General features: G+C 37.6%; 5 protein-coding genes across 6 annotated transcripts; 3 read left to right on the top strand and 2 right to left on the bottom strand.

Annotated features, from left to right (window-relative positions):
- Window positions 1–303: 303 nt before the first annotated feature.
- Window positions 304–1791, top strand: LOC126784587 (sugar transporter ERD6-like 7). The gene is made up of 4 exons (XM_050510056.1): window positions 304–408; window positions 515–577; window positions 806–895; window positions 1008–1791. The coding sequence occupies exons 1-4, from the start codon at window positions 325–327 to the stop codon at window positions 1092–1094; spliced, it is 324 nt and encodes a 107-aa protein (XP_050366013.1). The 5' UTR covers window positions 304–324; the 3' UTR covers window positions 1095–1791.
- A 281-nt stretch (window positions 1792–2072) lies between these two features.
- Window positions 2073–6326, top strand: LOC126784584 (sugar transporter ERD6-like 7). 2 transcript variants are annotated; one of them, XM_050510052.1, is made up of 19 exons: window positions 2325–2461; window positions 2568–2738; window positions 2814–2876; window positions 3193–3282; window positions 3407–3466; window positions 3558–3623; window positions 3774–3839; window positions 3959–4034; window positions 4106–4170; window positions 4255–4347; window positions 4450–4530; window positions 4625–4709; window positions 4848–4891; window positions 4977–5039; window positions 5169–5228; window positions 5306–5359; window positions 5472–5531; window positions 5625–5739; window positions 5856–6326. In XM_050510052.1, exons 2-19 carry the CDS (start codon window positions 2601–2603, stop codon window positions 5969–5971), a joined length of 1395 nt encoding a protein of 464 aa, XP_050366009.1. In that variant the 5' UTR covers window positions 2325–2461; window positions 2568–2600; the 3' UTR covers window positions 5972–6326. The 2 variants fall into 2 exon arrangements, with proteins under 2 accessions (XP_050366008.1, XP_050366009.1); XM_050510051.1 differs by having other exon boundaries at window positions 2073–2738.
- A 4685-nt stretch (window positions 6327–11011) lies between these two features.
- On the top strand, window positions 11012–14977 carry LOC126784586 (sugar transporter ERD6-like 7). Its single transcript, XM_050510055.1, has 18 exons — window positions 11012–11146; window positions 11267–11329; window positions 11732–11821; window positions 11933–11992; window positions 12098–12163; window positions 12268–12333; window positions 12492–12567; window positions 12658–12722; window positions 12809–12901; window positions 13001–13081; window positions 13180–13264; window positions 13452–13495; window positions 13588–13650; window positions 13749–13808; window positions 13886–13939; window positions 14049–14108; window positions 14196–14310; window positions 14655–14977. Exons 1-18 carry the CDS (start codon window positions 11012–11014, stop codon window positions 14768–14770), a joined length of 1392 nt encoding a protein of 463 aa, XP_050366012.1. The 3' UTR covers window positions 14771–14977.
- A 1788-nt stretch (window positions 14978–16765) lies between these two features.
- Window positions 16766–18185, bottom strand: LOC126784395 (probable indole-3-acetic acid-amido synthetase GH3.6). The gene is given in 6 exon segments (XM_050509861.1): window positions 16766–17350; window positions 17352–17625; window positions 17628–17790; window positions 17880–17987; window positions 18105–18123; window positions 18126–18185. Coding segments are annotated over 6 exon segments (1005 nt in total). The 5' UTR covers window positions 18175–18185; the 3' UTR covers window positions 16766–16958.
- Window positions 18186–19925: 1740 nt separating this feature from the next.
- Window positions 19926–23033, bottom strand: LOC126783455 (uncharacterized). Its single transcript, XM_050508929.1, has 4 exons — window positions 22038–23033; window positions 20755–20962; window positions 20534–20663; window positions 19926–20447 (listed from the first exon to the last, which is right to left on the bottom strand). The coding sequence occupies exons 1-4, from the start codon at window positions 22916–22918 to the stop codon at window positions 20185–20187; spliced, it is 1482 nt and encodes a 493-aa protein (XP_050364886.1). The 5' UTR covers window positions 22919–23033; the 3' UTR covers window positions 19926–20184.
- Between the last annotated feature and the right edge of the window lie 1406 nt (window positions 23034–24439).

Genomic DNA, 24439 nt, shown 5'->3' with positions numbered 1-24439 from the left:
AACTTGTTACTAAATGATGACGGCAGATTTGGATGTTTCTTTGATATCAAGAGCTGTTAGTCATTGTAGATCACACTCGCTTAGTCATTGTAGAATATATCCTTATGTAGAAAAGTTTGCATCCATAACATAGTGCATTGTATGTCGTTTGTCTATAAAGAGGATAGTGATAAGTTGGCTTCCATAATCTCATCGATCGTTTCTTGCTCACTGAAGTCATCTCTTTATACTGGGAAGACATGGCTATCAAAGAGAATGTAGAGAATGTTGTGCTGGAGAACATAAGGGAGCCATTCATGAGAGGTAGAGGAGAGAGATCCAGTCATGGAAGCAGCAAAAAAAAATCAATGGATGCTTTACCTAAGCACTTTTGTTGCAGTTTGCGGTTCTTATGAATTCGGATGCTGTGTAAGTGCTAGTCTGCATGTTTATTTAGCCTTGCATTGGTTCATTTCGATAGCTGTGAGCTGTTCATAGCAGAGTTCTGTTCTTAAATTCTGTTGTTGGCTTCCAGGTGGGTTATTCATCGCCTATGCAGTCTGCTATCACTGAAGATCTCAATTTATCAACATCAGAGGTATGCAAGTGATTAAAGCACCTATTTATCTTTTATCTATAAGTGTTTTAGTGCTGCTAGAGTGTATGACTGAGAGTCGGCACTGTGGGTGCGCACTTGTCACTTCAAACGGTTCATGGCTGCTAATCGTGCTATTGCCAGTTTCTCTTTTCAATTAACTGCTTCTAGTTTTGATCTTGTGGACTTCCAAATTAAAGCTGAAGTTTCAGTTCGCTTTTCACTATACAGTACTCAGTGTTTGCCTCCATTCTCACATTTGGTGCAATGATAGGTGCTATCACAATTGGACCCATCATAGATTCTTTTGGTCGAAAAGGGGTATGAATTGGGAAACTATGTTGTCACTCATTCTGAAAGTGTACAGTATAAATGCTATGTTCCCATTGTTACTCACTATTGAACAATATCTTTACCGTAATGTTGCTTGCAGGCTTTGAGAATTTCCTGTGCTTTCTGTTTTGTGGGTTGGCTTGCAATTTACTTCGCTGAGGTTAGTATTCTGAAAATAGAGAACTGAAGAAACATAAAAGAGAAGAAATCCAATTAAGAATCTTTATATTAAGAAATCCAATTAGCCATAAGAAAAGAGAGAACTGAAGAAACATAAAGAGAAGAAATGCACATAATTTTTGTGGGTAAAGTGCAGAACATTTTTGAGCTTCATAATAAAACTTCCATCTATGAAATTTCCCTATGAAAGTGGTAAGTCAGAAAGCCCCAATTTGGAATTGTATTTAGTTATTTACTTTGATGATTAATGAAGTAGTCAAATATGTGAAGTCACATGTGCTTAGTACTGTTTTGTGTATGCCATGAACAGATGGCATGGGCTAAGATACACATGCATGTGAGAAATAAGCAATGAAACCTATATGTAGCCCAGTTGATTCAATACTAAGATCCGTCCCTGGCCAGATTGTTTTTCATCAATTTCAGTTTTCAGTGTATTGCTTTTATTTACCTGTATTCAATTTTGATGTGTTAAATATAATTTTACTCCATAGCTTATTGGAACACAAAGAACAAGCAGCACTCAAGTACTAATTACATTTTCGGTTTACCCTCTGATCATATTACTCAAATTAGTTGTCTATATTACCTTGGGGTTACACACAATGACACAGTACTAGAATTAGATCAACAATTTAACAGCATCAGTTACAAACCAATGGTTCCATACCTTGAGGAGGTTATCCAGATTATTCCTCTTTCCATTTCCGGTAGAAAAACGTGTCATAACTCGTAACACATTACAGTATCACGTAATGAGAAACACAGTTTTTCACTTTCATTGATTTTCAGCCAACAAGTTGGCAGCCCCAGGCCCCCAGCCAGGATGAACAATAATAATGATATGATGAAGAATAAGTATCAACGAAATTAGTCACAAAAGTTTTGATTTTCTTAGCTTGATATCGATAGTGGACTACAACAAATTTCGATAGATGAAATTAGTTCATAACTTTCCAAACCAACCAATATCTGCCATCCATTACATTCTCCTTTCACTATTTCACCTTCATTCTCGGATCTGGGTTCTATTGTTTTTTTACTTAGAATCTTCAAACTCCAAGAAAATACAACCATGTTCTTTATCCTTTTCTTCATTCTGTCGTGTCTTGGAGCAAGTTGAATGTGCATGTTAATCTTGTTTTGTTTACTTCGAAACGACAAAGATATATTCCACACGATAAGCAGAGTATTATAAAGACATTCTACATTTACAGAAGTGATTCCACTCACTGCCTTGTCAGCTAACACAGTTGAGTACCCAACTTGAGCAAGTCAAGTTTTAACTGATTGTGCACAACAGTTGCCTTGGCTTCAGCTCTTTCTATAATCTCAGCAACTGTCAGTCAGTCTAAACCAAACTTCCAACTTGAGGTAATATTACTTTTGTAGCAAATTCTAGCGTCAAACAGCACCTTATCAGTACTTCCCTTCTTGCGTTGCTCATCTCTTTGGTTGTTCTTCGGTTTTCCTCGTATAGAGATAGTGGGGAGTTGTATAAATTGTTGCAGACATGGCCAACAAGGAGGATGGAGAATCTTCAAGGGAGCCACTCATGAACAGAGATGGATCAGCTCATGAAGGGCATCAATGGTTGGTTTACCTCAGCACATTTGTCGCGGTCTGCGGCTCTTATGAGTTTGGATGCTGTGTGAGTACTTGGTAATGCTGTTGTGATATTTATACTACAATGTTTTCTTGTTCTCATACTCTGTGTACCTTCCAGGCAGGTTTTTCGTCGCCTACTCAGGAAGCCATCACTGAAGATCTCAGTTTGTCATTAGCAGAGGTATGGAAGTGAACAGAACAGCTATAACTAGTTGCTCACTTTCTCTACTCAATTCATGGCTTCAAGCCGTTGCTTTCAATCTATGAGGAGTTGAGGACCCAAAACTGAAGCAGACCCCTATGTGTAAATTTTTAGATTGATTCCTTAAATGAACAAGAGTACAAAGAATAACAGTGAAATATTTTCTTGAATGGATTGAAAATCTTGCAGCATATATAACACCTGAGCCAATATTTTCTTTCAATTTTCTTCTCTGTTGAATCTTGACAACTTTGAGACTGACGAATTTTATCTTTCCCTGTTTATTTTCAAGTAGTATTCAATGTTTGGCTCCATTTTGACATTTGGTGCAATGATTGGTGCTATTACGATTGGTCCCATAGCTGATTTTATTGGCCGAAAAGGGGTACGTGTGTCGAATATACAGGGTACATTACTTATTTCAGACATCTAGAATAAAACTAGTCATTTTCCCTTTGTTTTTCTCAGTCTAACAGTATCTGGACTGAGTACTTATTATTTGTATGCAGGCCATGAGAGTGTCCAGTGCTTTCTGTGTTGCAGGTTGGCTAGCTATTTACTTTGCTGAGGTTTGTATTATGCAAGTATTAGAAGTTGAGATTTTCTGTGCTTTATGCTTGTGACCTTAAATAGTAATTCACTTTTTACACCTTATTGAAGAGTGTTTGGCCTCTTGACATTGGGAGGCTGGCAAAAGGTTATGGAATGGGAGCCTTTTCTTACGTCGTGAGTGATTACCTCCCTCTGTTGTTGTTTGAGCATTTTGTAATTCCACAGTATGATGGATCATAAAATTACACTACATCATTCTTACAACAAGTTCACAATTTAAACTACTATGATATATGTTATTAATTAAGTTTGATGCAACATAAGGTACCTATTTTCATAGCTGAGATTGCTCCCAAGAATCTTCGAGGAAGGCTAACTGCTGTAAATCAGGTAAAAATGAAACAACAGATGTCATCCTTGATGATACTAGTAACATGTTCTGTAAGTTGGCTTTGATTTTTCAGCAAGTAAGAGCAAACAAATGATGGTATTTTATGTGTGCTTTGCAGTTGATGATCTGTGCTGGGGTGTCCGTTTCGTACATAATTGGGGTAGTAGTCAGTTGGAGGGCTCTAGCATTAATTGGTGAATGTCTTTGACTTGTGCTTCTAATTAGATACTTTATGCTGTGTGGCTCATACGTTCGGTGATTGCAGGACTTATTCCTTGTGCTGTGATCATTTTCGGGCTCTTTTTCATTCCCGAGTCTCCAAGATGGTTGGTAAGAACCTACTTTTCTATATAGGTTTTGGTAACATCCAACAACTTGACATAGAAAGTAACCTGTACCTCATCATGGATGCAGGCAAAGACAGGAAAACATCAAGAATTTGAAGTTGCACTACAGAAATTGCGTGGTGAAGATGCTGATGTATCTCATGAAGCAGCAGAAATCCAGGTTCTTATATCCATCTACTAATTACCACATTGAAGCTATGATATAGAACTTGCAACATCACAATGTGAATAAATTCCTTCTACTATATGTGTAACTCTGCAGGACTACATAGCAACCCTTGACCAGCTTCCAAAAGCAAAAATGCTGGACTTGTTTCAACGGAGATACTCGCGTTCAGTCATTGTAATAGCTGCTTTCTGCAAAAAATTTACAGTCAACTTCACTTCATCCCTGCCTTCTCAGCTCAGTCATTTTTCTGTGTTTTATTTCAAATCAGATAGGAGTTGGGTTAATGGTTTGCCAACAATTTGGAGGAATCAATGGAGTCTGTTTTTATGTCAGCAGTATTTTTGAGCAAGCAGGTACATATATAGACCCTATCATAATAAAAGAAGACATCACTGTAATATGCAACTACCTGCTATGTACTTTAGTGTCCATATATTTTAGTACAAATTGTTGAACAACTATGTTCTAAAGTCTTATACCACACTCCTCAGGTTTTCCTTCAAGCATTGGAACCATAACCTATGCTATTCTTCAGGTTTTAAACCGTTACTATTAATCTCTATATCCTCCCATTTCTCTCCATTAGTAGGATTGGGATCATGATGTGGTTATGTTTACAGGTTGTGGTAACTGGCCTTGGTGCAGCCGTTATGGATAAAGTTGGAAGAAAACCTCTGATTTTGGTAACTCACTGCGCATAATTTTACTTCTGAGATCTTCTATATGACAAACTTCTATTCACATTTAACAAAGTTGAAATTCTTTATTCAAAAAAAAAAGAACAAAGTTGAAATTCTTCCAATGTGTTCTAGACTTCTGCATCAGGGTTGGTACTTGGCTGTGTCCTGACTGCCGTTTCATTTTTCCTAAAGGTATTTTCTGCCCCTATACTATCTTTTTAGTATTGTTGCAACAATTAAATGACAAGAAAGGTCTTTTTGTTTACCAGGTTAATGACTGGGCACTCGGTGCAGTTCCTGCACTCGCTGTAACTGGCATATTGGTATGAAATTCGCCAATGCTGTCACAAGAAATTATGAGAAATAAATTGGATTTTTATGCCTGAGATTTTATTTTGTTCATTGAATTCCGTAACTAATAGTTTTTGAATTCAGGTCTATATAGGATCATTTTCAATAGGAATGGGAGCAGTACCTTGGGTTGTGATGTCTGAGGTAAATAAAGCTTCCAGAAGTTATACATTTATCTCCTTGTGACTAACTGACTAATATACTTGCCAATCATATGAAAATTTATATGCTCTGCAGATATTCCCTATCAATATTAAAGGACAGGCCGGAAGCTTATCAACTTTAGTTAACTGGTTTGGAGCATGGTTGTGTTCCTACACTTTCAACTTCCTGATGAGTTGGAGCTCCTATGGTGATTAAAATCAAAATTTTCCTTTCCTAATCTTACTAGGAGTATCAATTAGTGCACTAAAAAGCAGCTAGCAGGTTTTTCTGATAGGAAGTTGTTAATTTGTGTGTGATTTGCAGGCACCTTCATTCTTTATGCAGCAATCAATGGCCTGGCTATAGTGTTTGTGGTTTTCGTAGTACCTGAAACAAAGGGAAAAACCCTTGAACAAATCCAAGCAGCCATTAACAAATAGAGAATTGAAGGAAGATTATGAAAAAAGGAATTAATGAAGTTCGCGCATTGTTTGTGGTTAATTGAGACTCATTCAAATGTTTCTACAGCTAGCTGAGGTTAAAGCAACTTCGAAGATGATACCTGGGGATAGCTGGAAAACGAGGCTTATAAATTGAACCACTGTAATGAAAACACTATTAGTGCAGGGTCTCATATCTTTCATCAATTATGTTTCCCTCAACCTGTTTGCTTGGCCAATTGATATTATTGGAGTCTCAAATGTGTACTAGCTTAGAATTAATTTCCGAGGGTGTCAGAAAAATCTCTATTTCTATTGACGAATACATCATTTTTCTGATCTACACTGCAAATATATATATATATATATATGCAGAAAGCTTCCCTCATTTCCTGCAGAGACTTTCAGTTATCTAGAATGAAGAAATAAACCCCAAGAAGCAAGCACACCTAGGAAGGGGCTTATTGGCTTTTGCTACGCTTTGAAAAAAATCAGCTCGTTTAGATTTTTGATTATGTTTCCATCTTCTTATGGTCTGTTGAAACCAGTTCCTCAACTAACTACCGAACAATACATCCACATGAGAATTCGATCTGAAGACTTAAGTCTACGTACGTCTGACGATCATTTCTTATTGTCTTATTATTGGTTTTCTTTTCATCATATCAATTGATGATCACAATGTTTAGATAAATCATTATCCGAAAAAGAAAGTATGATGAATGCAGTAAATCTAACTCGACAGGGTTATGATCGATGGAAGGAAGCAGTGTAATTACATGAACAATGCTCAACACAGAAAGTGACTTACTTATATGAACGGAAATTTTTTTGACACCTTGTATTTTGTGAAACTGCAAAAAAAAAAATGCATGCATTACGTATTGCCAATTTGTGGTCACGGGATGAGAGTGTATCTAATCGTCACTGAATCCAGATGACCAATTTTATTAAGTAATACTCCGTTTGTGCATGTCTGGGGGTGTGGAAAAAAAATGAGAAAGAAAAAAGTGACAAATTTGCATCACTCGATAATACTTTTCACTCAGGTATTGACGGACAACGAAAAATTGTAGGTTAAAGATGTTGTAATAGATTTTGGACTTAACGTAATTATTACTGAGATCTGAATATAATTATATTAATTTTAAGTTAGTGAGCTCCACGACTTTAGTTACGCCTCATTATTTAGCCCGTGGATCCGAAAAACCAGCAGAGACCTGCAAGCCCGACGGGCTTTTACCCGGTCCGGCCCGCGAGAAAACCCGTCAAAACCCGCTTCCGTGGGTAGAGGGCCGGGCTTAAATTAGAGGTGTGAAAACCGGCCCAGCCCGTAAAAGCCCACCAAATAATAAAATATTATATATACATATTTCATTAGGTTTAGAATAAAACTATCGCATTATGAAGCAACGATATGAAGGAAACTTCTCGGGATCAATCGACACCAGTCGATATGATCGGTATATATATTTAGTTACCCTGTAAAAATTTCATTCAATTCGGACCTCGTTTGACTGTCGGAATTTCCGGTAAACCGAAAACAACACTAATATGTCATAAGGGAAGACCCATTACCAAATACGAACACCGAAAGTCGTTTGCATATCTGAAATCACCTATTTTGGTCACCAATTGTGTGCAGTCGCATCAAGGAAACCCATTTGGCAAAGCCCCGGTCAATGAGGATTTTAATATATCAAAACGTCTTTTTGTTGTTGACCATAGGTACGTACGGTCAAACAATATCCAAAACGGACGAAATTTTTACGGGTTCCCTAAATATATATACTGATCACATCTGCTGGTGTCGATCGACCATATTTTCGAACTGGAGTTATTGATCGCCGAAGTGTCCACTAATGTATCATAACTTTTATATTAGGTTTATAATAAAACGATCGCATTATGAAGCGATTATATGAATGAAACTTCTCGGGATCGATCAACACCAGCCGATGTGATCGGTATATATATTTAGTGACCCTGTAAAAATTTCATCCAATTCGGACTTCGTTTGACCGTCAGAATTTTCGGTTTATCGAAAACACCACTAATATGCCCTAAAGGAGGACCTATTATAAATATGCGAATGCCGAAAGCCGTTTGCATATCTGAAATCACCTAATTTTTGTTACCTATCGTGTGTGTTCGAACTGAAGAAATTTATTTGGCAAAGCCCCGGTCAACGGGGTTTCAATATGTCAAAACGCCTCTTTTTTAGTTGACCGTTGGTACGAACGGTCAAATCATGTCTAAAACGGATGAAATTTTTACAGGTTCCCTAAATATATATACCGATCACATCTACTGGTGTCGATCAAGCATATTTCGAACTAGAGTTGTCGATCGCCGAAGTGTCCACTAATGTAATATATAACCTCTTATATTAGGTTTATAATAAAACTATCACATTATGAAGCGACTATATAAAAGAAACTTCTCTGAATCGATCGACACCATCCGATGTGATCAGTATATATATTTAGTGATCATTTTAAAATTTCATCCAATTCGGACCTCGTTTGACTGTCAGAATTTTCGGTAAATCGAAAACACCACTAATATGCCCTAAAGGAGGACCGATTACAAATATGCGAACGCCGAAAGCCATTTGCATATCTGAAATCACTTAATTTTTATTACCTATCGTGCCCGGTCGCACTGAAGAAATATATTTGGCAAAACTTCGGTCAATGAAGTTTCAATATGTCAAAACGCCTCTTTTTTAGTTGACCGTTGGTACGAACGGTCAAATAATGTCCAAAATGGATGAAATTTTTACGGGTTCCCTAAATATATATACCGATCACATCTACTGGTGTCGATCGACCATATTTTGAATTGGAATTGTCGATCGCCGAAGTGTCCACTAATGTATTATAACCTTTATATTAGGTTTATAATAAAACCATCACATTATGAAATGACTATATAAAGGAAACTTCTCGGAATTGATCGACACCATCCGATGTGATCAATATATATATTTAATGATCATTTTAAAATTTCATCCAATTCGGACCTTGTTTGACCGTTGAAATTTTCGGTAAACCAAAAACACTAATATGCCCTAAGGGGGGACCCATTACCAAGATGTGAATGCGGAAAACTATTTACATATTTGAAATCACTTAATTTTTGTCACCAATCGTGCGTGGTCGCAACGAGAAAACTCATTTGACAAAGCCCCGGTCAATGAGGTTTTATTATGTAAAAACGCCTCTTTTTTTTGTTAACTGTATGTACGGATGGTCAAACCATGTTAAAAAAGGATGAATTTTTTACATGGTCCCTAAATATATATATCGATCACATCTATTGGTGTCGATCGATAATATTTTGAAACTAGAATTTATTTGTGACTTTTTTTTTAGAATGTTTTTTAATAATTATTTTATTATTTCAAACCATTAAATTAGAGTATTATATTTTTTTCTAATACAAGCCCGCAAGACCTGTTTTAGGTGGGCGGGTTTGGATCTTCGTATTTGTGAAAATATCCAGCCCGCCACTTATTTAAATTTAGGGTAAATTCCTCCTATGGTACCTGATGTTTGGCTACTTGGATAATTTGGTACCTGATGTATGAAAACGGATAATTTGGTACCTAAAGTTCTCAAATTTAGGCCATTTTGGTACTTATGTCAATTTTGACCAAATTTTCAGGGTTATTTTCGTCATCTTATTTTACTTTATTTCATTTTTTCATAATACCTTCAAATTGTCTCTAAATTATCACTAAAATTTTGATAACTCATCCAAGTATATAATTTTTCATAATGTAGTTATAAATCTAAATTAATTTTAATTATAAGTAATTTAAAAAATATATTTTAATAAAAAATTACAATTGCATAAAGGTAATTTATTTTTTTTGTAAAAAATAATTATGACAATATAAGTATATTAAGAGAAAAAATTATTTTTAATATATGCGAAGTAGATGCTAAGTGGAGTAGATATATCAATTTAATTATCTCCAAATATGCCACAATTATAGGAAGAAATGAAGAAAAATGTGAATTTAATGAGTTTAGAGCTAGAATGACGAAAATAACCCTAAAAATATGATCAAAATTGATAGAGGTACCAAAATGGCTTACAAATGAGAATTTCAGGTACCAAATTGTCCGGTTTCATACATCAGGTATCAAATTGTCCAAGTAGCTATACTTTAGGTACCATAGGAGGAATTAACTCTTAAATTTATTAAGGCCCGGACTCGGTCTGTTGACGAGCCCTATCTTTAGTGTTAAGTATCTTTACGCACATTGTAACTCATTCCTTTGGGATCTTGATTACCAATATCGTTATTGATTTCAATTGAGATTTTTCTTATTTGTGTTTTTTTTTTAATTAATTATACAATTAGTATGTTTCGACCAGTAGTTTGTGAGTGGAACTTACAACCTCTTGTAATTTGAAAGGAGAACTTACGGCCTTTTAACATGTACCAGAGATTGGTATGATATCAGAGTACTAATCCAAGGCTTATGATTTGATCCGAAACTTATGAAAGGTACAAATTCAAACGTGTTTCCATTCCTCGAAACCATCAAATACACCTATACCCGAGTATCCAAAAATAGTAAGGTTCAATTCTGTCCTATGTCGTTGAAGTATTCGGTTTCCTTACTTTATCTGCATGCAAACAACAAAGATTCAATTCATCAATACTCGACGGCCGGGTATATATATTACGTGGCCTAATGCTTCTTCTTCTGCTCCGCCTCGTCAATAATTATCCAATTAGTTACAAACGTGCCACTCTAAAGTCAGTTTCAACAGATTAGCACAAGAATTGCCTACTCTTTAGCTCTTCTATATACATCTTCCATGCGCATGTAAGATCTATACTTCGATCCCATAGAAGTTCATATTCATGTGTATGTATATCTTCATGCATATGTAACTAGCTAGCAAGGGTCAGAGATTTCCTACATTACCGATGCCACCCCGATCTCTGAATCTTCCTTCTTCTTCATAGACATATATACTTGGAGTTTGAGTTGCGTATATAACTAGTAATTGGCAAACATGGCCGGTGATGAAGAGAGTTCTGCACATCATGAGGTAAGAAAGCCACTCGTGGGTGGTGGCAAAGGGGATCAATGGATGGTTTACCTGAGCACATTCGTAGCCGTTTGCGGTTCTTATGAATTTGGATGCTGTGTAAGTGTTTGGTTGTCTTTACATTTTAGCTTTCCCATAGATGCATCAAGAGCTTGTGATCTTTGAAATGGAAAAGGGTTTCGTTTTTGTTTTGATTCTGACACCTCGTGTGAATTACAGGTGGGTTATTCATCTCCTACCCAGTCAGCCATTAGGAAAGATCTCAATTTAACATTAGCAGAGGTGTGTAACTGGTAAACTAGAACAAAATTGACTGTTCTACTTCTACTTATGATTTAAATTGGAGCATAGTTTTATGATTTATATTTCCTCAGTGAACTTAAAATTTATATATGCCTTTTGTAGTCTAAGACTCTACATTGTCGGACAATTGTTAAGAATCCTTCTTCCTTAATTTCTTGCCAAGGCACACCCAGCCACATATCTTGCTTCCCACAAGGAAGAAAAATACAATCCCCAATAGCAGGACAGTAAGAAATTTATACATATAAGGATGCAAAGTTTGGATCACATAAACAAAATGTAGAAATTAATACCTGAAATGGAACAGAAAATTGAGAGTACAATAGAATTCTCCATGCTGACAACATCCACACTGAACTCATTTTGTGAATCTGTATGCAGTTTTCAATGTTCGGTTCCATCTTGACATTTGGTGCAATGATAGGTGCAATCACAATTGGGCCGATCACTGATCTTATTGGTCGAAAAGGGGTAAGTGTTGGAAAATTATGCTGTGCATATAGGGGACACTTCTTATTCAGTAAACTAATCTTTTTCCATTGTTCTTAATTATGTAACATCTCTAGTATGAATTGTATGCAGGCTTTGAGATTTTCCAGTATTGTCTGTGTTGCAGGTTGGCTGGCCATTTACTTTTCCAAGGTTGGTATTATGTTACTCTCAAAATCTTTCTCTAATATTATCTACTGAGAACTATATTCTCCTGCAAATTTGAGCTTCATGTTCTACTACTTGTTTTAATGAAAGGGAGCTGTGGTTCTGGACATTGGGAGAATGGCAAAAGGATATGGAATGGGAGCCTTTTCATATGTGGTGAGATTATTATACAAGTATTGACCATTTTATTCCTGAGACTTATTGCAATTTCAATGGATTATACTAATGAAGTTTGATGCAATATTGATGCATATGAAAAGGTACCTGTTTTTGTTGCTGAAATTGCACCCAAACATCTTCGAGGAACTTTGACTGCTTTGAATCAGGTACCTTGAAGCTAGTAAGCAAAACATTTGTTAGTTGCCTCTGTACATCTAAGCTAGCAAGTAAAAACAAACGCGAACAGTTATTTGGACAACAAAATTTATGGGATTCAATCATACATATCTACAATAATCATTCCCTTGATCTTTTGTCTTAATAGTTAATGATCGTTGCTGGAGTGTCAGTGTCCTTCGTAATTGGGATAGTAGTCAGCTGGAGGACTTTAGCATTAATTGGTGAGCTTCATGAGATAATTGGTGCTTGTTGTTAGTTTACATGACCTATCTAATTCAGTAATAGAGGACTCATTTATGTGGCTTTTACAGGACTCATTCCATGTGCTGTGACCATTTTTGGTCTATTTTTCATTCCTGAGTCTCCAAGATGGTTGGTAAGAAACAACTTAACTTTTTCGGTCTCTAAAAATCTAATGGTAACTTTCAGAACATAAAAAAAAAAACCTCATTGTGAGTACAGGCAAAGACAGGAAACCAAAAAGATTTTGAAGATGCACTGCAGAAACTTCGTGGCAGAGACGCTGACATATCTCAAGAAGCAGAAGAAATCCAGGTTCTTATCTCCTACTCAACTGCATCTCGAGAAAATGACAACTTGTTAGCCAATTGGAAATATCATGAATGTAAATAATCACCGCTAATGCCATGGCAGGATTATATAGCAACTCTTGACCGGCTTCCTAAAGCCAAATTGCTGGACCTGTTTGAAAGGAGATACTCACGTTCTGTCATTGTAATAACTTCTCCCAACATATCATACATACTCTCCCTTAGTTAACTTCACATTTGAGTTAACTTCTGTTCGCTATTGCTATGATCACTATATATCAGATATCAGTTGGCTTGATGATCTGTCAACAATTGGGAGGCATCAATGGGGTTTGTTTCTATGTCAGCAACATTCTTGAGCAAGCAGGTACAAACACTATTGTAGGAAATAGCTTGCGTTTTAAAACTATTCCAATCTACAATATTAGTCACGATTAACGACAGCATCATCTTTATATCTTTCATCTTTCTGAATGAAAGATTGATACATTCACTTGGAGCATATAACCTTGTTTTACAATTTTGACTCGCTTATTCTGTTTGAACTATCTCAGGATTTTCTCCTAGCATGGGAACTATAATCTACGCTGTTCTTCAGGTCCGAATTCTTATGTTCTTAAAGCGACAGATCTTGGAATCTCTAATTTCCCTAGCTACTTACAAGCATCTTGATGTGGTTCTGTCTTACAGGTTGTGGTTACTGGCATTGGTGCAGCCATAATGGATAAAGCTGGAAGAAAGCCTCTTATTTTGGTAAATTAGCGCGCAACAGTTTCAGTTCTGAGATTTTTTTAGACAAGTTCTTCCGATATGAAAGGTCTAACACTTTTTTTTTTTTCACTTTGTTCTAGACTTCTGCAACAGGGTTGTTACTTGGCTGCATCCTGACTGCCATATCATTCTTTCTCAAGGTAATCCTCAAATATGTCCCTAACTAAGACTGTCTAGTTTATTGTATTATCTGACAAGAAAGCTATTTGTTTACCAGGTTCATCAACTGACACCCAAGGCAGTTCCCATACTTGCAGTAACTGGCATACTGGTATTTTACTTGCCTCATAAAATATATTCCAAGTAGATCAGTCTTTTTTAAGATCGAGTTTTCTACTTTTCTCCTTGCATTTTTTTTAACAGTGAGCTTCTGGTCTCAGGTATTCATAGGATCCTTTTCAATAGGAATGGGAGCAGTCCCGTGGGTTATAATGTCAGAGGTATATTAGGCCAATCAAAGTTTACTCACTAATCCGTGCGTGATTGATCATGACAGTAATCTAAAGAAACTGCTGTATCTACTGCAGATTTTTCCTATAAATATTAAAGGACAGGCAGGAAGCTTTGCAACTCTAGTGAACTGGTTTGGTGCATGGTTGTGCTCCTATACTTTCAACTTTCTTATGACTTGGAGCTCTTACGGTAATAGAACTAACTTTTCCTTACTAAATCTATAAAAGGAGTAATTTTCAGTCATAAAGCAAGCTGACCATACATGATAATGAAATCTTTTCTTTTATGAAGGCTATATATGGATATGAAATGAAATGAAAATCTGCAATATAACAGAAATCACTGGCTTATGAACTATATAAAATCACAAAGAACTGGTTAAGCACAGAGTTTTTCTGAATTGAAAAGAGTATCGGTGGAAAGCACAAAGACTTGTTTTTGAATAGAGTTTCTGCAGACTCATACATCATAAGTGCAATCTTACAGGTCATGGGTGACATTGCTGTAAATTAACTAGTGTGTGATTTTTTCAGGTACCTTCATTCTGTACGCAGTAATCAATGCTCTGGCCATCATGTTCATAGTTGTGATGGTACCTGAGACAAAGGGTAGAACCCTGGAACAAATCCAAGCATCTATTAACAAGTAAAGAGTTGGTGGAACAATGATAGATGAACAAAAGAACATGTATTGAGTAACAGTCGATTAATCTATGTGTGACAGAACTAGTGTTTCAATTGTTATAACTTAAACGAACTGTTATATATTATCTTTTTCTTTCTTTACCTGGGCAGCTGATACTACTCTAAATGTAGATTACGGATACCTCTTACAAAGAAATTCAAGTCAACCTGAACATAAGAGAAGGTTGCAGAGTTTAAAATTGACACAGCAATCATGACCTCAAAAATGTACAAGGACATTTGCTTATCATATATATAGCAAATCACTGAAGAAGGATTGAAAGGTATGATTGTTCAAAAAGCAATAACAATGAAAACAAAATCAATGTAGATCCTTAGAACTAGGGAATGATAGAGATTTTCCAGATTTGGTGTTAATGAAGGAGATGAGAAACTTATGCAATCAACTTGAATGTTTAGCACAAGTTATGGAATGCTTATCACCACAGGAGATTGGAGAATCGGCATTGAACAACAAGTCTCTTACTACTTGAGTAACTCTGACAATCAATTGGATAAAGTTTTTGTTACCTCGATAAATTCACATGTATGAAGGTAAGAAAGTAAACCAAGGGAAAACTATAAATACCATCTCTCAGCCTTAATTTTCTTCCTTCAGATCGAAACCATGACCTCCTCCAATTCAGCCTTTCACGATCTTCTTTCTTCTCCCCAAACCCTGAAATTCAACTTCTTCCTCAAGCTTCGTATTTCCGACACTGCCCCTACATTCTCCGGCGCAGCCGCCTCCCACGTCGCATGGCTCAACGACTGCACCGAGATCATCGGCTCAGAGAGCGGCGATCATTTCACGGCGGAGGAGCCGGAGCCGGTCCCAGTAGTACTGCCACGTCGCTACTCCACCGCCGCCGGAAAATCAAGACCTTCCTACTCCGCCTCAACGGTGGTCAGCTCCGACGGCCGAGATTTCCCGCCGAAGTTCTTGTCCACTCTGAACCCGCACGGCCGGCCGATATTCGTTCTCAAGAAAACGAGGATTCCGGCCGGCGACGGTTTCCGGCTGCTGATTACTATGGAGAGGGACGACCGGTTTTTCAGCAGCAGTGACGTCACCTTGATCGAGAACAAGAAGAAGATAGAGTCGCCTAATTCTAGTTGATTACGGATCTCAATCTCCGTAGCGTATTATAATTAGATTTAATTAGTTGTTAATCTCGGTATAATTGTGTGAAATGGTTTATGAATCCAAATCCGGGTGAGAAAGTGACGCGTGTCACTCTAGTATAAATCAATCAAACGATTCCAGCCAGAAATTTAGTTTTGAGGGTCTAGCGGCGGCGATTGAGTTTCTGTGGCGGTTGTGCGGCAGAGCTTCGTCCAGGACGACGTCATTGGGAAGGAGGGGACAGAGAGAATTGGAAATATTGGCGGGAAAATGTCCACGCTGGACAGGAACGAGTGGCCCAGATTTAGTTTGGGGGAAACCAGGGCTGGGCTGAGCCAGTTAGAATCCATAGCCGAGGTTGATGAAAAGGAAGAAGAAACATCAGAAGCAGGTGATGATCATGAATCGAGTTTGTAAAATTTCAACTTAGTTAGGGTTTGATTCCAAAAGAAAATAAAAATTGCAGGGTTTACAATCATGTTATACAATGGATTTGAAATGAACATGTCACTTGATTACTGGACTAACTAGAATAACAGAGGATTCAAACACGTACGTTAGACACATAAATATTGAAACTGTGGCAGCTCAACAGGCAACTTGGTAGATGATTCGATACAAAGTGCTTCAAATCACTTGTACCGCCTCGCTTAGAAGAATAACTAAATTCATTTCTGCCAGAAGCCAGAATAGTGTTTCAAATTGTTATCAAGAAATGTCGATATTATATTTAGCTTTCGTCTTCCCCAGGAGACCTAAGTCGATATCATACTAGTCTTCATGTGTTAGATCAACAAAATCTCTTACAAAAACAATGAAACAGAAACCAACATAAACAATAAACCAGGAAGTAGATGAGTTCAGAGACTTGCAGTTGCAGATTATCTGATCACTCAAAAAAAAAACATGCAAATATATATTCTATTACAAAGATTTATTCTGTAGTAAATACAATTACTACAAGGAGAATTTGAATAAATTTGGGGTCAAGATGAGAATATCATACATGTAAATCTTGCCGAGAGCTTTCAAGATATGGTTACTAGAGTAGATCCTTCAAGGAAATGAACAATCTCAGGATTTCTTATGATCTTGGGCGGCTTATACTGACCAGCTGATGCTCCGTTGGCGATGGCCACTTGTGATAGTCTATCAAAGCTTCCAGGCTTTACAACAGATAAAATCAAAGGACCTGCTTCACCTCTGTCCCTCTGAACCTTGTAAATGCTTCCCAAACCATCTTCCAGGGAGGAATAACACCTCCTTAGAGCTACAACTAACTCTTCCTGCCCAAGCCTGCTTTCCTCTCTAGCTTCTATAAACACCCTCAACTGTTTAGGGCTCAACTCCTTATCCAAGAAACTCGCAAATTCTGTAATCTCAGTTGTCATCGCATTTTCAAGCACAAGCTGGAAACTTTCTCAGTTGTCTCTCAGCCAATTTCTTCTGAGGCCCACCAAGAACCTCAATAACAGCCTTCCTCATTGCTCTATCAGAAACCTCCAAACTCGGAAACCCCTCTTCAAGATCACGACATATCTGCTCCCACTTCCCCTCCAACATTCTAAACGCTTTGATCAGGCCTACTGCATAAGGAGCTCGAATCGCATCAAGTACATCACAGTTGCTAATGCCACAAAGCAGATGGCAGTACATTTGGTGATCAACATTGGACCCAAGAAAGACTTCCCTTGGAGGCTTGGACTAACTATAAATTTCAACTGAGACCAATTTGCACCACCACCCTGCAAAGGGTATGTAGAAGCAGCCATGACCTTAGCACCACCCTTAGTAGTTGTTACATTATCACCATATAGAAAAAACAGTATCCTATCCACTGAAGGCCTTGGAGGAAACAACCTAATTCAAACTTCAACATTTTTAATCCAAACTAATTACCCCAAATTTTTACTAGATCAAACAATTTTTTTTATGAACAAAAAATCTACCTTCTCACAATTGCAGCACCGCCTTGGTGAGCTATAGAGGAAGCCGCTTTTGAAAGCTTGGAATCGAAGTAAGGTATCAACTTGGGCCTCGGTGAAGTCGTTCCGGAGCTTCAACAAGCCCAAAGATTTTTAAAAAAAAATCCAACTTTAAATTTGGAGAGTTGAGAAAATTAAGGAGAAACTGAGAGAATTTAGGGGAGAAAGTGAGATGATAATTTTGGGTACCTGTAGATGAAGCAGAGGAGGGATCGACGGAGGGGAGAGGCTGTTGGTGATCGAGTGAGGTCTCGGCCATTTGGGTGATGGCGTCAGTCTTCTGATTACATTTGAGAACCCTGTTTGGACGTGTTTATGAATCAAAGCGTTGTACACTAAAAAAACGTAAGAGACGCGCGCACAAATGTTGTTGCTTATACGCTCAACCCTATTTCATATAAGAATAAACTCGCACGTACATAGGCGTAGCTGTATTGGGGCGAGATTGGACAATTCAGATTTCAATCTCTTCTATAATTGGTTGCTCAACATTGAATATATCACAGGAAAAAAACTACTTTAGTCTAAAATTTTCCCCTGCAACAAAATAGTAAACTTGCTTTATATATAATTCTTTGATAATTGCATTCTTGTTCATTTCGGACATGACACTTTTTCTTTATTCCATTATGATATCTTATTTTAATATATTACCACAGTATTAATATTTCTTTCGTGGAGGCCCTTTTATATATTTTTTCCTATTTACGGTAAGTCCAAATGTGCTTGGCAAATTTCAAATTATGAAAGTTTTATTTGAGAAATATATTAAGAGAAATGATCTATCTTTGACACCGTCTCAAGTTTCAAAAACAAGAAATTTAATCAATAATGGTATCTTAGAACATCATCATGACGAGGTGAACTTGACAATTCGTAATGATATATATTATCTTCTTATATCGTAATCACTTATTAATTTATTTATTATTTAATGAAAAAAAATATTTTTTAGATTTATTATTTAAATTTTGACCCCTAGTTATGATTTCTAGATACACTCAATGCACACGTATGGTAGACATTAGACAAGAAGAATTAAAAAATCTAGAAAAAAAAAATTATTTTCTGACGGATCTTGATATGATTATCATATAATGAAAGATGATGAAATCATGAATTGAACTATAAGGTCTATCTTCCTATCACAAAAAAAATATAAGGTCTATCTTTACAAAATATTAGATTTAATAAACTATTTTTCATTAAACAAAACCTATTACTTTTTACCCTATAATAGTGTAATGTTTATGTCCCTTGTCTCGTTTGATCATACTTTATGTAATCCTTGGTCTCGTTTGACCATACTTTTTAGAGCTCAAGTATCTCTTCTTTAATTTCCTCCAATATTTCAAAAATTATAGACGCAAACTAACATGGGTGAACTACAGCAACAAAATTATACACAATCCAAATATACAAATCATGTACTCGGAACGAAAAACATAACCCTGTATATCATACATCCATCTCTTTAAATAGAACTGAATCATGGTTGTTCGTTTCCATGTTATTTATGTGCTCACTCACTGCTCACATATAATCACCCAATGTATGCCTCACTGTTTTCACCAAGTTTGTATGGGGACAAATATAAAACACAACGGGATAGCAACAGTGGAGGGAGCCTTCAAGTTTTTCAACACGGGAGATGCATGTTAGGTATCCATATATGATCCATATGGGAACATTAACGCAAACAGGACAACATTTCATCAAAGAGAGATATGCCATTGTTTTGGTTGGATCGATTGGCTGCTGTTCCTGATCACTTGCTAGGTCTGCATAAGTTTGAAATGGTTTCGGAATCCAAATACGGGTAAAAATCGTCGACCTAGCTACCTAATTTTGAGACCGTGTAGCAGAACCAAGGGTTCAAACGGTACTGTTAATCCTTATTTTCCCAGAGACGATGATTGTGTTTCGGTTTAGGGTTTATTATAGATAAGCATTGAAAATGTGAAAGAGAGTACTGCAAAGCCAATCAACAAGGAAAGCTGGGAAGACTAGTGATCAAAGTAAGAAAATCACTCTCATATGTACTTATTACATGTTCACTCTGCTGTACAATTTGAACAAGAAAAGAATGCCAACCACACCAGATTTCATCTCTGATTCGTTCGTTCATCTAAAACCATCTAAACAGTGAGCGAGTAATTTACCAAGTGGAGGAGATAACCATCTGCCCCTCCGTCTTTTAACAAATCAACACTAGAGTACTAACTGTAAGCTGTAAAATAAATAAAGTCAATCATATCTATCTTACTGATCATGTCTGTGATTTCCATATGCCTTTGGATGGAGTAGTCTCCGTAATCTGTATAACTTTCTGTTTTCTTTGCCCGCGTCTGGATACATTTCCTGGATCGCAACTACTTTCCGATTTGATCACATCAACTCTTACTATATGATGATCGGATGTCCCTTTGGATGAAAAGACAGAGTATGATCCGGGAACAAACTTGTAGGGAGAAGTTGAGGATGCCAATATGTAATCTACCCGTGTTCCATACTTACATGTCCCCTGCACACCTACATCATCAAAGTAATGTAAGTCAAATCCAAGTTTTAGGCACTCATATACAAAAGAAATATTAACATCAGGGTGGTAATTTTACTTTGTCCTTTGGCGATCATGACTACTGACTCGTATTCTCCCTCAAAGTCCTTGGCATCTGTGTACTGCTTGCTCTTCAAGTACCTCATGACTTCGACCTTGGGTGTTGGTTTTCCCATCTCCTCGTAATACTGCATCAGTCAATTCACAGAGGTAAATACTAACTGTTCATATGATTTGCACGGCTAATTTTAGAACAAGAAACAAGTTTATATGTGACACCTTTACAATGTCAGTCCATCTTTCTCGAGAATAATCTGATTCCTCTAGTGAATTGAGACCTCCAGCCAAGATGTGAGGCTCATTGCTCGATTGGATTATAGCGTTCATCTGCCTCATCCTCCAGTTCTCATCAAGATGATCAAGGTGGGTGCAGTGGAAATTGACTTCTCCGGCTTGGGGTACGTCAATGGTGGCTTTTAGAACGTTCCTGTGCATTTTTTAACCATAGACCTATTTAATTTCCCCTCAAAATATTAAACTATTAATTACTAATCATACTGGTCTTCATCGCTAACAGAAATGTGAACATCCCAACAGTTCAGAGAAAGCTGCTTTCTCAAGAAACAGTTGGATAATTAAATTTCGTGTAACCTATCATGCCTATTGTTTACCAATATATTGCAGTCATGCCAATGCACTCCTTACCTAACATTGCTGTATAGCCTGTATTATTTTCTCTAACAGCGACACTTCGCTTTCATTGTAAGTGTTCTTAAGCGTTAAGGTTAGCTAGGAGGATTAAGGTTTCTGGTGCTGTAATGATAAAGACAATCACCGATGATAAGTTTTTCCCCATCAGTAAATCTCTCCATAAAAGGAACAAACCCTCAAGTTGCTAAATTGCTAATGCGCCATCTTTTTCTCTCGAAAAGTCGAATTTCATGCACATTACCAAACCATATGGAAGAAGAAGAAAACTTTTAAGTTCTACTTTGATCTGGAAAATTTTATGTTACTGAAACAGATTCAGGTGACTGTCTATGACTCTAGGCTGAAAAAGTATACTTATCAAGTCTCGGTATAAACACAGAAGATAATATAGAATAGGAAGACAACTCTGCACAAAAATAGCTGTTGCTCTGATGATATTAGCATCCCCAGTAACACAACAAACTTTCTACCTAATACAGACGCACCAGTACAGCCTGTAGAAAATTTTTAATACAAGCCTAGCAGAAAAATGAAGCTAAAATAACACAGGATTTAATCTTCATTTCTCTTTATTTTCTGGTAAACCGAGTATATGAGCAAGAACCCATAATTAATCATGGTATATCTTCTGGCTTTTTGAAAAGGTTACCCCTATATGAGCAAGAATAAAGCTTAGAATTATTGCTGACTTTATGAAAGCAAAACTAAAAAGCTATCATCTTTATGGGCATAAGAAACTTCCTTGAACTAAATCCACTTTGATTTAACTGACTCTCATTAAAAAAGACCACAGATACGCAATGCCTTGTAACTTAACCAATATATGCTGTAAAGCAAAGAATCACACTAACCTGAAATCAGAGTCATCAAAGATTTTCTGAACCTTAGACCGCTTGATCGGCCATTTCGACAAGATGGCATTGCCGTACTCCGGCGCCCAGCTCTCGGCAAACACATAGTTCATCCCCAATGCGGCGGCCAAATCCGAGAGAGGCTTCATTTCCTTCTCCTCCTCAGCTTTCACATCTTGCAGAGCCAAAATGTCAGCATCCAACTCCCTCAAAACCTCAAGAACACTCCTCTGGCTCGTATAGTACTCCCCATTCTCACCACCACCACCAACGTTCCCAACATTATTAGGAAAGCTCACACTAGCCTTCAACGGACCTTTTCCTCTTGAAACTCTACTTGGGGAGAAAGAAGACAAAGCACCATTACTATCAAGCTCTCTGCCTTCAGCAAAGCTCAACTGTCTGCTTTTGAGTAGTGAAATTTCATTATCCGGCAAATTGATCGAGACTCTCATCTTGGACTTGACGAACTTCTGTTGGGTTCTCTGATTCTCCGAGCTCTTCATCGCGTTTGGGTGTAAAGGTGACTGCTTTAAGATACTCTTGGGCCGGTCCATCGCCGATTTGAGTCTAACGTTCTTGACTACCTTGACGCCATTTTCGTCTTGCTCGGGTTTTTCCGGCGCCGGAATCGCCGGCGCCATGGAGAACAGAGCAGCGTTGAAGGTGGCGACACGAACGGGCCGCGGCGGCGGCTTATCTGTCTCCGGCTGGCCGTTGGGGTGGACCGTCGCCGACGAGGAGCCGTTGGAAGTGGGTTCGTGGAGGAGGTCGGACTTGGAGTTGGTTTTGGAAAAGCGTTTGATGACGACTTTGGTCCGGCAGCGGCGGCGCGCCGGCCACCGTAGGCGGGAGCAGAGGCGGAGGAGGTTGCGGAGCATTGTGGGGGAAAATGGGTTGGTGTCAAAAAAGGGTCTTGGGTTTGCGAGAGGAGGAAAGATGGAGTCTTTAGTTGCAGAGACGAAGAAGAGTCAAGAGTTTATGGGGTGTGAGGAGTTGGAGGGGTTGGGTTTGGCATGAAATTGAGGAAAAATCTAGTTTAAAGAGGGGTTTAAGAGGATTGAAGGAGTCTTGGGGGAAATGGGTTGGTGACACTTGGCAGGCAAGGAGAGGGTGAGAGAGACTTAGAAGGGTGGTGGTGACGCATAGAGGAGATGTGAGGAGAAAGTGAAGTCCTCATTCCTCAACTGCTACATGGATTATTGGACTGGTTTTGGGAAAACTTGATTAAGATAATGGAGAAGGGAGTGGGGGAGTTTTAATCAAAAAATTAAGAGGGAAAAGGGATGGATTAAGAAAGTTAATGAGGAGAGATGAGGGAGGAGATGCATGGAGGAGGAGGTGGTGGGAATCTTATTGGGGACGCCACGTCACCTGAAATCCGGCGTATCCAACTCCCATGCAACCCCAGTGGAGTTGGAGGACTGTGGAGTCCACTCTTTTGATCAAGAGGATCATATCACAGAGGTGTTTGAGGGTCCTGTGGGGAAATTACTGATTTTAATAGGCAGGAAAATTAAGAAAACTAGTCCAACTTGCCAAAGACTTGCCATTTTTTATTTTAATGAGGTATATATTCAACACTTATAATATGAATACCTTTGCACTACTTGAAGGAGCCTTGAGTTTTGTTTGATGCAGTTGGATCACTAATCGAGAGGTTTCAAGCGTTATTCGTGAAGAGAGCTCGAGCAATATTGTTCTTTAAAACGTGTTTTATATACATAAAACATAACACATAATTCCTCGCCAAGTTAAAACAATACTCATTAGCAAACAAACCGAAAATTAACTCTGTCTAACTTTTAATAAATAAGTTTGAAATATGACCTCTGAGGAAGTTGATTGGTTTGAGTGTTTTGACCTTCATTCGCGAAGATAGAAGAACTGGAGAAGTTCAGATTTTACTCAAATGGGATGTGTATTGAGCAAGATTAGGGCTTCCTAGTAGTTCATCACGACTCTATAAAGAATGAATGAAAGAGTGTTCTCATAGGTATTGAAAACGAATTTCATCTACTATGTTTGCTCGGAGATGTTGAAAGCATTCTTAAGCGCTTAATTGGTTTTCGTTTGAGTCTCAATCATACCGGGATGAATGCATTCAACATAATGCTATGCAAATTTGATCAAAAATTAGCTTCTTTGCCAAAGTTGTCTGATAGCTTGCAATGTATAACATTTTCTTTTAATGAACAAGTTCACATTGAAGTTTCCCTAACAAGAGTGATCCAGAGTCACAGTTTACATAGAAATGCAACCTCATTTCTAACTCACATTAGCTTTGTGTAAAATGAAATCAAAGAGACCTACCTTTTTGGGGTATAACTCCATGGCCAGACTAAGACCCTTGTTAGCCTGCACTACAGATTTACAGAATATTTTGGAGAGAAAAGCCAAGT

Source organism: Argentina anserina, chromosome 2 (assembly GCF_933775445.1).
Source record: "Argentina anserina chromosome 2, drPotAnse1.1, whole genome shotgun sequence".
Taxonomy (NCBI): Eukaryota; Viridiplantae; Streptophyta; class Magnoliopsida; order Rosales; family Rosaceae; genus Argentina; species Argentina anserina.
This window is presented reverse-complemented; position numbering and strand designations above follow the sequence as displayed.

Coding starts and splice junctions, on each gene's coding strand:
- LOC126783455 (XM_050508929.1), bottom strand. CDS start 22,918: ATGCTCCGCAACCTCCTCCGCCTCTGCTCCCGCCTACGGTGGCCGGCG. Junction 20,963..22,037: donor TTTGATGACTCTGATTTCAG/GTTAGTGTGATT, acceptor AAAAATGCACAG/GAACGTTCTAAAAGCCACCA. Junction 20,664..20,754: donor GATGGACTGACATTGTAAAG/GTGTCACATATA, acceptor TGACTGATGCAG/TATTACGAGGAGATGGGAAA.
- LOC126784586 (XM_050510055.1), top strand. CDS start 11,012: ATGGCCGGTGATGAAGAGAGTTCTGCACATCATGAGGTAAGAAAGCCA. Junction 11,822..11,932: donor ATCTTATTGGTCGAAAAGGG/GTAAGTGTTGGA, acceptor AATTGTATGCAG/GCTTTGAGATTTTCCAGTAT. Junction 13,265..13,451: donor CAACATTCTTGAGCAAGCAG/GTACAAACACTA, acceptor GAACTATCTCAG/GATTTTCTCCTAGCATGGGA.
- LOC126784587 (XM_050510056.1), top strand. CDS start 325: ATGGAAGCAGCAAAAAAAAATCAATGGATGCTTTACCTAAGCACTTTT. Junction 409..514: donor CTTATGAATTCGGATGCTGT/GTAAGTGCTAGT, acceptor GTTGGCTTCCAG/GTGGGTTATTCATCGCCTAT. Junction 896..1,007: donor ATTCTTTTGGTCGAAAAGGG/GTATGAATTGGG, acceptor TGTTGCTTGCAG/GCTTTGAGAATTTCCTGTGC.
- LOC126784584 (XM_050510051.1), top strand. CDS start 2,601: ATGGCCAACAAGGAGGATGGAGAATCTTCAAGGGAGCCACTCATGAAC. Junction 5,040..5,168: donor GAAGAAAACCTCTGATTTTG/GTAACTCACTGC, acceptor AATGTGTTCTAG/ACTTCTGCATCAGGGTTGGT. Junction 5,532..5,624: donor CTTGGGTTGTGATGTCTGAG/GTAAATAAAGCT, acceptor TATGCTCTGCAG/ATATTCCCTATCAATATTAA.